General features: G+C 45.7%; 1 protein-coding gene across 1 annotated transcript; it reads right to left on the bottom strand.

Annotated features, from left to right (window-relative positions):
* Window positions 1-247: 247 nt before the first annotated feature.
* On the bottom strand, window positions 248-2,363 carry LOC107486088 (polyphenol oxidase I, chloroplastic). The gene has a single exon (XM_016106635.3). It carries the CDS (start codon window positions 2,299-2,301, stop codon window positions 499-501), a length of 1,803 nt encoding a protein of 600 aa, XP_015962121.1. The 5' UTR covers window positions 2,302-2,363; the 3' UTR covers window positions 248-498.
* Between the last annotated feature and the right edge of the window lie 11,030 nt (window positions 2,364-13,393).

Raw genomic sequence — 13,393 nt, forward strand, 5'->3', positions numbered from 1 at the left:
AAATTCAATTTACAAAAATATTATACACTACTAAATTAATTTATATTATATATGTGTGTATTATTTTATATTTTATATAAATAATTAATTTCATGACTAATTGTTATATAGTAAGATGATTGTTCTATTTAAAATCAAACACCGGAATCTTAACAATAACTACCTTATTATCTAATAAGATTTCTATATTTTTTAAAAGCAATGAAATTAAATCCCAAAAAACTTACAAAAATTCTAAATGCAAAAATTAAATCACAACTTTTCTTTGCATTCCAATCCAATCCTAAATAATCTTTCCATAATACATGAAATTTGTAATACACCAAGAACAAAGAAGAAAAGAATAAATTTTCCAAAACTTTTTAAAAGAACTTATTATATACTAAACACATGATTTGATCGACAAATCAAACCACTTTCATCTTCCACCACCCCCTCCTTTCTTTTTCTTTTACCTTTTTTAGAACACAAACTATTAATTATTAATAATTACAATATCTACTTTGGTATATACTCAACCATGATGCTTCCTATGCTGACCAAACCTTTTCCAACAATAGGGGCTAATGTTACCACAATATTTTCATCTTCTTCAGCTTCCAAAATCTCCAACACCTTTGATATAGCAACCAAATACTTAGTCTTTGATTTATGGCGACCATGTGGCACACTTGTAAAAGTGCCAACAAACTCTGCTTTATCTGGCCCACTCAGCATTTCTTCATCATCATCAACATGAACATCAAACTTAACATCTTTATCACTATGCAAATCAACAATCTCCATAACCAAAACCTCTTCCTCTCTTTCCTTCTCCAATTTACTTCTCAATTTCTTAGGCCTATTAACAACAACACTTACCTTAGAATCCAAAACCAAAGGAAACTTGGTAATAGTAGTAGTCATTGGATCTTGTGATGATGCCAAAAGTGAAGCCTTCTTTTCTTGCCTTTGCAACTTGCTTCTACTTGGTTTTGGAGAAGCATTAAGCCAAGGAAGTTCAACTTCTTCATAAACATACCCTAACTTCTTAGTATCAAGAGAATCTCTTATATTAACACGAACAAGATTCAGATTCTCATCATAGAAGAAAAACTCGGAATCTAACCAGTCTTGATCATCTCTATAATCTTTTCTACCACCATCCAAAGAAGTCCAAATCCCCCATAACCTATCCAAATTCGAATGATGAGGATAGAAAATGGGGTCTCTGGCCGCCGTATAGAACGTTCCCATGTCTTCCTGGCTCGGAAGATCGGCCCTTCCGACCCATTTATGGACGGTGTTATGGGGAGCAAGCTCAACCGACCCAATGGCCGGCTGAGCTTGATCCCCATGACGATAAACACCGCCCATGAAAACTTCTTTAGTATCCGCCAAAACCATTTGCTTGTACATGAATGCAAGATTATATTTGACTTGTTGATCTTGAGTAGTGGATTCAGCATTGACGTGGTAGTTAAGGTCAACGATATAAGGTGGTAAGTGTCTTGGGTCTCTAAGGTGGTGGTAAAGTGAAGAGTTTGGGTTTGCAAAGTACTTTGGCATTTGCATGCCTTCAATGGAATCCCAACTCCAATATGGGACAGCGAAATTTGGATCCCCAATTAGATTCCCCAAGATTCTCTCAAAGAAATAGATGTACCAACGGTGGAAAGGGTAGAAAAGCCATGATCTATGGATGTCAATCTTTAGGTTTTGGAAGGGGGGTTTTTGAGGGTAACCACCATTGCAATAAACACAATGGACTTTGGCTTGTTGTATGTTATTACGTGGGTCATTTTCAGGTAGTGATTTCATAATGGCAATGCCCTTTTCTAATTTGGCCATGTACTCATCATCTAGCAAGTGGATTGGTTTTCTAACCCTAAGAGGAGCATTTGGTTTTGCAAATTCTTTGAAATCTATGATCTTTAAGGGTGAGGGTAGAATTGGACAACAATATGGTAGGGTTATTGCATTTGGAGGTAGCTCTACAGGGCCACACTTTGCAATATCTGGGGAGATTGCTCTTGATATGTTTTTCTTTGTGAAAACAGAGGAGGGTGAAATGTCATTTATACCCTTGAAGGCAATGAAAGGGTTCCTCCATGTGGATCTCCGTAGACTAAGATTGGGTTGATCTGTTTGGTCATTGAAGGAGTAGTGGTGGTTGTTTTTGCCGTGAAAAGTGGCCAAGAAATGAGAGAAAACACTGGTGTAGGTGAAGAATGAGGTGGAGATGGTGGTGGTGTTGATGAGAAAGAAGAGGACAATAATGAGAGCAAAGAAAGTAGATAGAACCCGTGAAAAAGGACTCATCTTTTTCTCTGTTTGATACCCTCTTTACTCTGATTCATTGCCTATGCCCCTTGCTTGTTGGGAACGTGTGTATAAATAAGAGAGAAAGAGAGAGGAAAAGTAAATTTCAAACTTCAAACACATGCACAAAGGTCTATAATGTAATTGCCAATAAGGCCATAGTATTCACAGAAAACAAAATATCTTTGGTTATAATGCTTTTGGACTCCAGGATGAAATCGTGGAAGAAATGTGTCCAGTAATTTTAAACGTGCGGGAGTCCACATTCTAGTAAGCTACCCTTTTTAAGTTGAATTATACTATGCACTGCAAGACTTGGTCTAATAACATTTATGTATGTTTTGCTAGAGAGTATATTAGGATTCAAATCCTAGCTATGACTAAAGTAAAACTCATGAGGAGAAAAGAAGGGGTGTGTGTTAGGATGTATGATAAAAAAAAAAAATTTGAACTATATTACGGTGAAATAGTTGAAAAATGTTATATAATTTAATATATTTGATTAAATTAATGTTTAGTAATTTTTAATTATTAATTTTACATGAATTTTGGTTACTATATATATATTTTTTTCTCGGGTCAACTCGACCCGATGACGACCCGACCCGAACGACCGGATGCGAACGGATCACAGCACGACCCGGACACGCGTCCCTGACAGCTTCCCGCTACAGCTGTGAGGAAGCTTCGAGGAAGGTGGGCCTGTCCTCGTAGGGCCCACCTCTGACACGATATAAATAGGGAAGGACCTGCCCTTCCCTCGAGGTACGTCACCTTTCCACCTAACATTCCTCCGCCTGCACACAGACTGACTAGATCGTCGGAGTGTCTTTGCAGGTGGCACCCCCCTTTTTCCTCACAACAAGTGCTCGACTTCACGGCAAACCGGATCCCGACACAACCGCGATTGAGGAATCCACGCTCCCATTAATCATCACCCGACCAGTCCGGAAACCGACAACCGAACATTGGCGCCGTCTGTGGGGAGTTTCCTTAATGGACGTTGTGCAGGGTCCCGGCGATCAGGGCCGAGGAGCCGGAGCGGAGGGGGCAGCCTCTGTCGCCTCGTTGAGAGGTCGGCGAAGGTGCCCCCGACAACACACTGAACAGCACACGAGGACGCGACCCTTCGGGGGAACGGGCGTCGACAGCGCCATAATAATGCAGGAGTTACGGCACAGGGTCCAAAATTTGGAGCGACAGTTAGCCGACCAAGAGCGCGATGGACGAAGCACCGACCCTAGCTACACCCCGTCCCTCGAGGACCAAGAGAGAAACTCCCACCGAAGCCGCCAGCGACACACCTCCGCATCCCGAACGGAAGCGGAGAGCACCCGGGAAGAGTCTCCAATCCCGAGAAGACGAAACGACACCATTATCTACACCAGTGGCAGAGAGACGCGCCGCACGGCACGAGATCGCGAGGACAGCGAAGGAAGGTCCGGGCGGGCTCGACAACCTGTGATAATGGGCGTCACCCCGTTCCACCGTTCCATCCTCGAAGTCCGGTTGCCGAAACACTTCGACAAACCAACGGACATGAGGTACGATGGAACTCAAGACCCCCTAGAACATCTCACGGCCTTCGAGGCAAGGATGAACCTAGAGGGGGTAGGAGACGAGGTAAGGTGCCGAGCTTTTCCGATGACCCTGGCGGGACCCGCGATCAGGTGGTTTAACGGCCTCCCACAGGGATCCATCTACAGCTTCTCGGACATCAGTCATGCGTTCCTAGCCCAGTTTACGACGCGAATAGCAAAGGCAAAGCACCCAATCAATCTTTTGGGGATAACACAAAGACAGGGAGAGCCGACCCGAAAGTACCTGGATCGGTTCAATGACGAATGCTTGGAAATCGACGGCTTAACCGACTCGGTGGCCAGCCTTTGCCTGACGAACGGCCTCGTCAACGAAAACTTTCGAAAGCACCTTACCACGAAACCAGTTTGGACGATGCACGAGATCCAGACGGTAGCCAAGGAGTATATAAATGACGAGGAAGTCAGCCGAGTCGTGGCTGCCAATAAACGTCAGTCCGGCTACAACCAAGCTCGGCAACCGGGTAACGGAGAAAGAGCAAAGGAACAAGTCAGGGAGGAGGCACCAAACAAGGCACCCAGGCCGTTCCCTCGGGTCGGGAAACTCGCTAACTACACCCCACTCACTCTCCCCATCGTGGAAGTCTATCAACAAATAGCTGAGAAGGGAATTCTGCCGAAGCCCCAACCACTCAAGGACCGTACGGGAGGAAACAAGAACCTTTATTGTGATTACCACAAGGGTTATGGCCACCAAACGCAGGACTGTTTCGACCTGAAGGATGCACTCGAACAAGCGATAAGAGAAGGTAAACTAGCAGCATTCTCTCACCTTATCAGAGAACCGAGGAGGCGTCTCATCTTATCAGAGAACCGAGGAGACGCTACCGCGACCAAGACGAAGAAGGGAAAACCCACTCGGCGAAACGGCGACAAGAGCCAGAAGAAAGGGACCACGGCCTCACTGTGATAAACGTGGTGACAGCCAAAAACGCCGCGCCAAAATCCCGATCGGCACACAAGAAAGATGCTAAGGTCTTGACGGTCTCCTCCCCGCCGGTGCGAAGCTCTAAGAAGCCTCCCTTCATTTCTTTCGGCCCGGAAGATCAATGGTTCGACGACGCCCCGGAAAACCCCCCCATGGTCATTACGGCCAGAGTGGGAACCGGCCTCGTCAAACGAATCCTTGTCGACACAGGAGCCGATTCAAACATCATGTTCCGCAACGTGTTTGACGCACTAGGGCTAAAGGACGCCGACCTGACGACTCACCAGCATGGGGTTATTGGGTTGGGCGACCACTTCATCAAACCTGACGGAGTAATATCCCTACCGATCTCGGTAGGGCAAGCCCAAGGTCGAAGATCGGCGATGGCCGAGTTCGTAATCCTCCGAGATTCCACCGCCTACAACATCATCTTGGGAAGGAAGACGATAAACGATGTTGAAGCGATAATCAACACTAAGCTGCTAGTCATGAAGTTCGTTACCGACGACGGGTCCATAGGGTCCATAAGAGGGGATCTCGAGACGGCAGTCGCATGCGACAATGCTAGCTTATCCCTGAGAAGGAAATCCAGAGAGGCATCCGGTGTGTTCCTAGCCGACCTGGACGCCAGAGTAGACGACAAACCTAGACCAGAACCGGAAGGAGATCTGGAAAAATTCGTGATCGGTGACACGGAAGAGAAGTTCACGTTCATCAATAAGAACCTGCCACGTGAGTTAAAAGAGACCCTGATCGAAATGATAAGGGCCAACAGGGATTTGTTCGCTTGGACACCAGCCGACATGCCAGGCATAGACCCAGAAATCATGTCACATCATCTGGCGGTCAGGTCGGAAGCACGCCCGGTGGCGCAACGAAGGAGAAAGATGTCGGCAGAGAGGGCGGAGGAGGTGGCCGGGCAAACGGCCAGCCTCCTGGAAGCAGGTTTCATACGAGAAGTGGACTACTCGACGTGGCTCTCGAATGTAGTCCTAGTGAAAAAACGCAATGGCAAGTGGAGAATGTGCGTAGACTATTCTGACCTTAACAAGGCATGCCCTAAGGATTGTTTCCCCCTCCCTAACATAGACGCACTCGTCGACGCTGTGGCGGGCTACCGCTATCTAAGCTTCATGGATGCCTACTCCGGTTATAACCAGATACCGATGCACCGTCCAGACGAAGACAAAACGGCGTTCATAACGCAAGGAGGAACCTTCTGTTACAGGGTGATGCCATTCGGCCTGAAAAATGCAGGGGCGACATACCAAAGGCTTATGAGCAAGATTTTCCACGATCTGATAGGCAAGACAGTGGAGGTCTATGTCGACGATATCCTCGCGAAGACAACGCAACCTGACGACCTCATAAAGGATCTGGGAAAGGTTTTCATGTCTCTCCGGCAACACGGCATGAGGCTAAATCCCCTCAAGTGTGCCTTCGCCATGGAAGCCGGCAAGTTCCTGGGATTCATGATAACACAGAGAAGGGTAGAAGCTAACCCGGAGAAATGCCAGGCAATACTCCAGATGAAGAGCCCGGGTTGCATCAAGGACGTCCAAAGGTTGGCGGGGCGGTTGACCTCATTATCCCGGTTTCTCGGAGCCTCGGCAACAAAGGCCCTGCCATTCTTTAACCTCATGAAGAAAGGGATGGCGTTTGAGTGGACACCCGCATGTGAAGAGGCCTTTCGGCACTTCAAGGAAATCATGGCGGCACCACCCGTCCTCGGGAAGCCAAAGGACGGGGAACCACTATACCTATACCTCGCTATAACGGGAGAAGCCCTGGCTGCAGTTCTGGTACGGGAGGACGGGAAAGCTCAACAACCAGTCTATTTCATAAGCAGGGCCTTGCAAGGGGCAGAATTAAGGTACAGTAAGTTGGAAAAACTAGCCCTAGCACTATTGACTTCCTCACGAAGGCTAAAGCAGTACTTCCAGAGTCACCAGGTTGTTGTCAGAACGGACCAAGGGATCCGGCAAGTACTTCAAAAACCCGATCTGGCGGGGAGAATGATGACTTGGTCCATCGAACTCTCCCAGTATGATATACGATACGAACCCCGGCAAGCCATCAAGGCGCAGGCAATGGCAGATTTTCTAGTAGAAGTGACAGGGGATCCAAGCGAAGAAGCGAGTACACGGTGGAAGCTCCATGTGGACGGAGCCTCCAACCAGACTTTTGGAGGTGCCGGGATCATCCTAGAAAGCCCGATTGGGGTCGTATACGAGCAGTCGGTCAGATTCGAATTTCCCATCTCGAACAACCAGGCAGAATATGAAGCTCTTATAGGGGGCTTAACCCTAGTGGCGGAAGTCGGAGCAAGAAGACTGGAAATATGCAGCGATTCCCAAATCGTCACCTCCCAGGTAAACGGAAGCTACCAAGCCAAAGACTCGTTGTTAGAAAAGTACTTGGAAAAAGTTAAAAGCTTGAGCCAAAAGTTTGAAGAGGTCACGATCCATCACGTACCCAGAGAAAGGAACACACGGGCAGACCTCCTATCAAAGTTGGCCAGCACGAAGCCGGGAGAAGGCAACCGGTCTCTCATTCAAGGTATGACAAGAGAACCAGCGGTCACACTGCACATGTCAAGCCTAGGTTCTTCATGGCTAGACCCCATCACCAACTTCCTAGAACACGGCAAAGTCCCTAACGACGAAAAGGACGCGGCGAAATTGAGAAGGGAAGCAGCCAAATACGCCGTCATCCAAGGACAACTGTTCAGGAAAGGGCTCAACCAGCCCCTACTGAAGTGCCTTCACCCCGACCAGACGGACTACGTCCTCAGGGAAGTCCATGAAGGCTGTTGTAGACACCACATCGGAGGCAAGGCCTTAGCGAGGAAATTAATCCGAGCTGGATACTATTGGCCGTCAATGATGGCGGACTCCAAGGAGTTTGTCAAAAAATGTGTGAAGTGCCAACAGAATGCCAATTTCGCCAGAGCGCCGGCCTCCGAGTTAAGCTTGCTAACGACCTCCCGGCCATTTTCTCAATGGGGAGTCGACCTCTTAGGGCCCTTCCCAGTCGGCCCTGGACAAGTCAAGTACCTCATAGTCGCAATTGACTACTACACCAAATGGATAGAGGCCGAACCACTAGCTAGCATATCCTCGTCCAATTGCAGGAAATTCATGTGGAGGCAGGTGATAACACGATTTGGGATACCAGAAGTCGTCATCTCAGACAACGGCACGCAATTTACTGACAAAAAATTCACGGAATTCCTTAACGGCCTGGGCATAAGACAAAGGTTCTCTTCGGTAGAACACCCCCAGACAAACGGGCAGGTGGAATCTGCCAACAAGATTATCCTTTCAGGGCTGAAGAAGAGGTTGGATAATAAAAAGGGTGCTTGGGCCGACGAACTAGCCTCGGTTCTCTGGTCCTACCGAACAACTGAATAATCCTCCACTAAGGAAACTCCCTTCCGGCTAACGTATGGGGTGGACACAGTAATACCTGTAGAGGTCGGTGAACCGAGCCCGCGGTTACTTTTGAAAGGAGTAGAGGAAACCGTGGAAAAGGACCTGATAGATGAAGCCAGAGAAATGGCTCATTTGACAGAAACAACGTTAAAACAAAGAATGGCTCTGCGCTACAACACCAAAGTGCTCAAGAGGGAATTCGAGCCAAACGATCTCGTCTTGAGACGAAACGACATCGGCCCACCGACCCCTGGAGCAGGCAAGCTAGCGGCAAACTGGGAAGGCCCCTACAGAGTCAAAAAAGTGATGGGTAAAGGTGCTTTCAAGTTAGAAAGGCTTGATGGTAAGGAAGTCCCGAGAACATGGAACGCGGACAACCTAAGAAGATTCTACTCCTAGCGGGCGGACTGACATGCCGACCAATCTAGCTAAGTAGTTAATTTGCGAATTTGAACTTTTTATAGTGACCTACGAGTCCTTTATATGGTTACCGAATAAGATATACTGTGCAAATTTTCTCTCCTGTCTTGTCCCCCTGTTTTCCAGATAAACCATCCCATCATGACCAACGACGACGCGCAACCCCGGGACTGGTCACCCCGGGAGCCCGTCAACTGCCGTTGTAACAAATGACTACGCAAAAGGCCACGATCCGTTGATATAAACGGCGACTATAAACCAAAAACGGTTAATAGAAACGATAACACAATCAGACGAATAAGAAAAAGTTTACTACGCCAAAACGGGCAAACGACTAAGAAGTCAAATTGTTCACAAGCCAAAATAAAACGGCTAAACAAAAAGTTTTAAACAGAGGATTCATTTCTTGGGGACGTCGACAATTTTGCCGTCCTTGATGACTTTGAAAACACTAATCGCCGACGTGTCAAACTCGGGAGCAACGATTTTGACCTGAGCTTTAAGAGCCTCCTCGGTCGCCAAAATCGCACCCTTCCCCTGTTTAACGACGTCTTTATACTTTGCTTTCCATGTTGCCAGTTCGGCCTCCACGGTCTGCTTTTCCTTCTCTATGTCGGCCACCCGTTTCTGCGCCGCGCCGACCTGGCTCTCCAAAGCCATTTCACGATCGACAAGACGAGAAACCGTGGCGTCCGATTCTTCTAACTTCTTCTCAGCAGTGGCGGCTTTCTTCTCGGCAGCAGTAGCTTTCTTCTCGGCGGCGTCAAGTTTCTCATTGGATTGGGTCAACTGCTCCCGGAGAGTCTCAACTTCACTCTTTAGCTCATTGTTAGCCTTCCCAGTAGATTCCAACCTTCTACGGAGGGACTCCATCCCGGATAGCTCAAACTCGGCTTTCCGGGCTATCACGGCACCGCGTAAAAGGGTACGGTACATCCACCTCGCCTGCCCGGCAAGGGAAGACTCATGGAAATACTCCTCGGTACCAGGAATCAGCTGGGAATCTATAAAGTTCCCGGCATCAAAATTCCTCTCCATAACAGTAAGAACCCCCTCAGGACTGGACGACATTTTCCTCTTCCTCTTAAGGCTAGGGACCTCTTCCACCCCGTCATCGGCATCCGGGTTAGACGTTGAACCCCCGGTGCCTATCACCTCGCGGAAGGAGGAAACATGAACCGCTTTGTCGACCTCGACTTGGGCAGCTTGGGCCGAGATCCCGGTTCCGTCAACCGCGGCTTCTTGCTCGGTAGTAGCCTTGTCCTCCGGAGGAGCTGCAGACTTCTCGGTGGCAGATTTTTCATTGTCCCCTTCGTCGTCGCTAGCGCACAGGAAAGTTTGGAATAAGTTAGGAAGACCCGTCACCGAGGCAGACATCTCCACTGCAGAAAAGCAAAGGAAGTCGGTTAATCACTACAAATTGTTAGTAAAAGCAAAAAGATAAGGGACAAGTAAAGGCTTCTCACAAATATAATTACGAACGGCCTCCCGATCACCCATGAGAAGGTGAGGATTTACATGATTCCTCCCAAAGACTGCCATCAACACATCGGCAATCTTCCTATCCACCGCAGACATGCCCCTATAGGTTACCTTAACGAAGGCGTTTGACCCCGCTCCGAAACTCCAATAGGTCGGAATAAGGCGTACCCCCTCTAACGACAGCCAAAAAGGATGACGACCTTTGACAGGGCGGACCTTGAAATATTTGTCCTTAAACCCATGATAGGAGTCTTCAAACAAACCAAAAATCCTCCGACCTTGGGCAGACCGGAAGGACATGAACCCCTTTTTATGTTTTCCCTCCTTCGAAGGGTTAGTAAGGTTGAAGAAGAAAAGGAAGACATCTACAGACACCGGAAGCTCAAGATACTCACAAACCATCTCGAAGCAGCGGATCGAGGCCCAGCTGTTCGGATGCAACTGCGACGGTGCCACGGACACACGGCTTAAAAGCGCCATCTGAAAGGTGGAAAATGGGATACGAACCCCAACTTGAGTAAACATGGATTTGTAGAACCAAATCCAGTCGGCTACTCGGGGGTGGTGGAGGTTGATCTCGTACAACCGCTCATGAGGAGCCGGGACGAAGACGTCATAATTGGCTTCTTCATCAGTCCCTCCGCACAAGTACTCGGCTTGTCGGAACTCGGTGAGTTCCTCCTCACCCATTTGGTTAGGCGAATCCTTCACGTCGGAAACGACCCAAGCATAGGGATCGTACGCAGCGGGAGAAGGGGAAGCCCGGGAGACCGTGCGAGCCATACCTACATGGGGGGACCATCCAATCAGTCTAAGAGATCGGTTGCTCAGGCCGAGCACAGACACTACCCCCACTACTCCCCAACTAAGGATGAAACACTATAAGTGGACAGGGAAAAACCTACCCTGGAATGATATCCCCCCCTAACGCGTATAACCACCATTGAAAGGCTACACAACAGCAACAAAAACCAGACAACAAGCATGCAAGAATGAAGCACAAAAGAAAAGAATTTAAAGAATTACCTGAATTGATGGAAAGAGGATGAAATTGCAAGTCTGGGAAGATACAAGGAGGATGTACGAAAGCACCGCAGCGACGCTCTGAAATCTTGTAACGGAAAAAGAAGGAGAAAGATGGGAAGTATGAAGAAATGCAGAAGCATAAAACCGATTGTTTAAAAAACTACCTCCCAAGAAGCGCGAAACACCTGGGGGCAGAATGGTCTTTGCAAATGGGGTTTTTTCCACCCCATTATGAGCATTTAATGCTCCGCACAAGGAACGATGCGGCGAAACGGTTGCTTATAAGGAACGATGCGACGAAACGGTTGCTTATGCAAACCAGGGGACACGCGCGTTGAGGGCGTATTCTCCCCACGTGCGGCCGAGTTGACGAGAACAAACGAAACAGGAGACGACACGCCACTAATAGTCCCTACGACTACCACTGGCGCGTGGGGGCACTGTTACGGCCCAGCCCAAGCGGCTCGCGGGTCAACTCGACCCGATGACGACCCGACCCGAACGACCGGATGCGAACGGATCACAGCACGACCCGGACACGCGTCCCTGACAGCTTCCCGCTACAGCTGTGAGGAAGCTTCGAGGAAGGTGGGCCTGTCCTCGTAGGGCCCACCTCTGACACGATATAAATAGGGAAGGACCTGCCCTTCCCTCGAGGTACGTCACCTTTTCAGCTAACATTTCTCTGCCTGCGCACTGACTGATTAGTCCACCTAACATTCCTCCGCCTGCACACAGACTGACTAGATCGTCGGAGTGTCTTTGCAGGTGGCACCCCCCTTTTTCCTCTCACAACAAGTGCTCGACTTCACGGCAAACCGGATCCCGACACAACCGCGATTGAGGAATCCTCGCTCCCATTAATCATCACCCGACCAGTCCGAAAACCGACAACCGAACATTAACTATTATATATTTGTGTATAAATATATATGTAGTTTGAATCATTTTTAATATATATTTTATATTTTAATATATATTTTATTCTTATAATTAATTTTAGTAGTTGATTTTGATATACTCCTAACATAATTGTTAATTTATATCAATTTTATCATTAATATTTAAAATTTATTTTAAGTTAACTTCTATACATTTGTTTCGCCTATTGGTATACCAATAGTTTAATTAAGAGTAGGAAACATAATCATAAAATAAATATTAAAAAAATTTTAATGGAGTATTTTAAAAATTTTAAATTTGATGCGTATATAAAGTAAAACAGTTCTAAATTTTATTTTGCATCGAAGATAATTGATGAAATGAGATCAATTTTATTTTAAAGAGATAGTTTTACTTTGTTGAATGAATCAATTAAATTTTATCACTTTGTATAAAATTTTAAATAAATTAAAATCAAACATTTAAACAATAAATATCACCTGTAATCTTAAATCACTATTTATGATATATAGTTGTATAAATACTGATATGTTATTTTATAAAACTTAAAATAAAATTGAATTGAAACAATGGGACAAAAATAGTTAAAAAATTTTTAATTGGACACAATGCTAAACGAAATAAACAAAATATCTAATGAATATATAAAGATAAACCTAAAATTTATTTAAAAAATTAGGGGTGAAATTGATTTTATTATAATTTATAATTTCTTGTAAACGGTAGAGGGACTATAATTCCTTGTAGGAAAATGAATGACTTGAAAAATCCCTTGCTAGAATTTCGTCTTACAAGACATTATTGTGGCTTTCAGGATCACGGTGTTATGTCTTGCCTTCTTTCGTCATATGAACAATTCCTTCAACATATGTTTGATAGGTTGTGCTTTGTCTGATTAAATTTGGACTCGCATTGAATTATATTTTGCTTAGTTCTTTTGGGCATACAAAAACTTGCTCCATCGAAAAATAAACTGAGGAATATTAAAAAGTTTGGTGCCCTTGAGTAACTTAAGATAAATATATAAGGCTGTGGAGTGTGGATTTTCTGTTATCAATAATTAGTTATTTAATTTTATTAGAAGATCACGTACACGTCATACTAGATAGTCTCTAAGAAAAATACATATTTTATGTACGAATATTTTGCTGAATTATTATATTTATATGTTAGATATATATATTTTACATACAATATTTATTGATATTTGTTCGATACAGGTGTTTTTATGTTTAATCGTGTTATAATAAAAATAATTTTTTTAAATATCTTTAGACACATTTAAATATAATCATGTGTCA

The sequence above is a fragment of the Arachis duranensis genome, chromosome 4 (assembly GCF_000817695.3).
Source record: "Arachis duranensis cultivar V14167 chromosome 4, aradu.V14167.gnm2.J7QH, whole genome shotgun sequence".
NCBI classification, from domain to species: Eukaryota; Viridiplantae; Streptophyta; class Magnoliopsida; order Fabales; family Fabaceae; genus Arachis; species Arachis duranensis.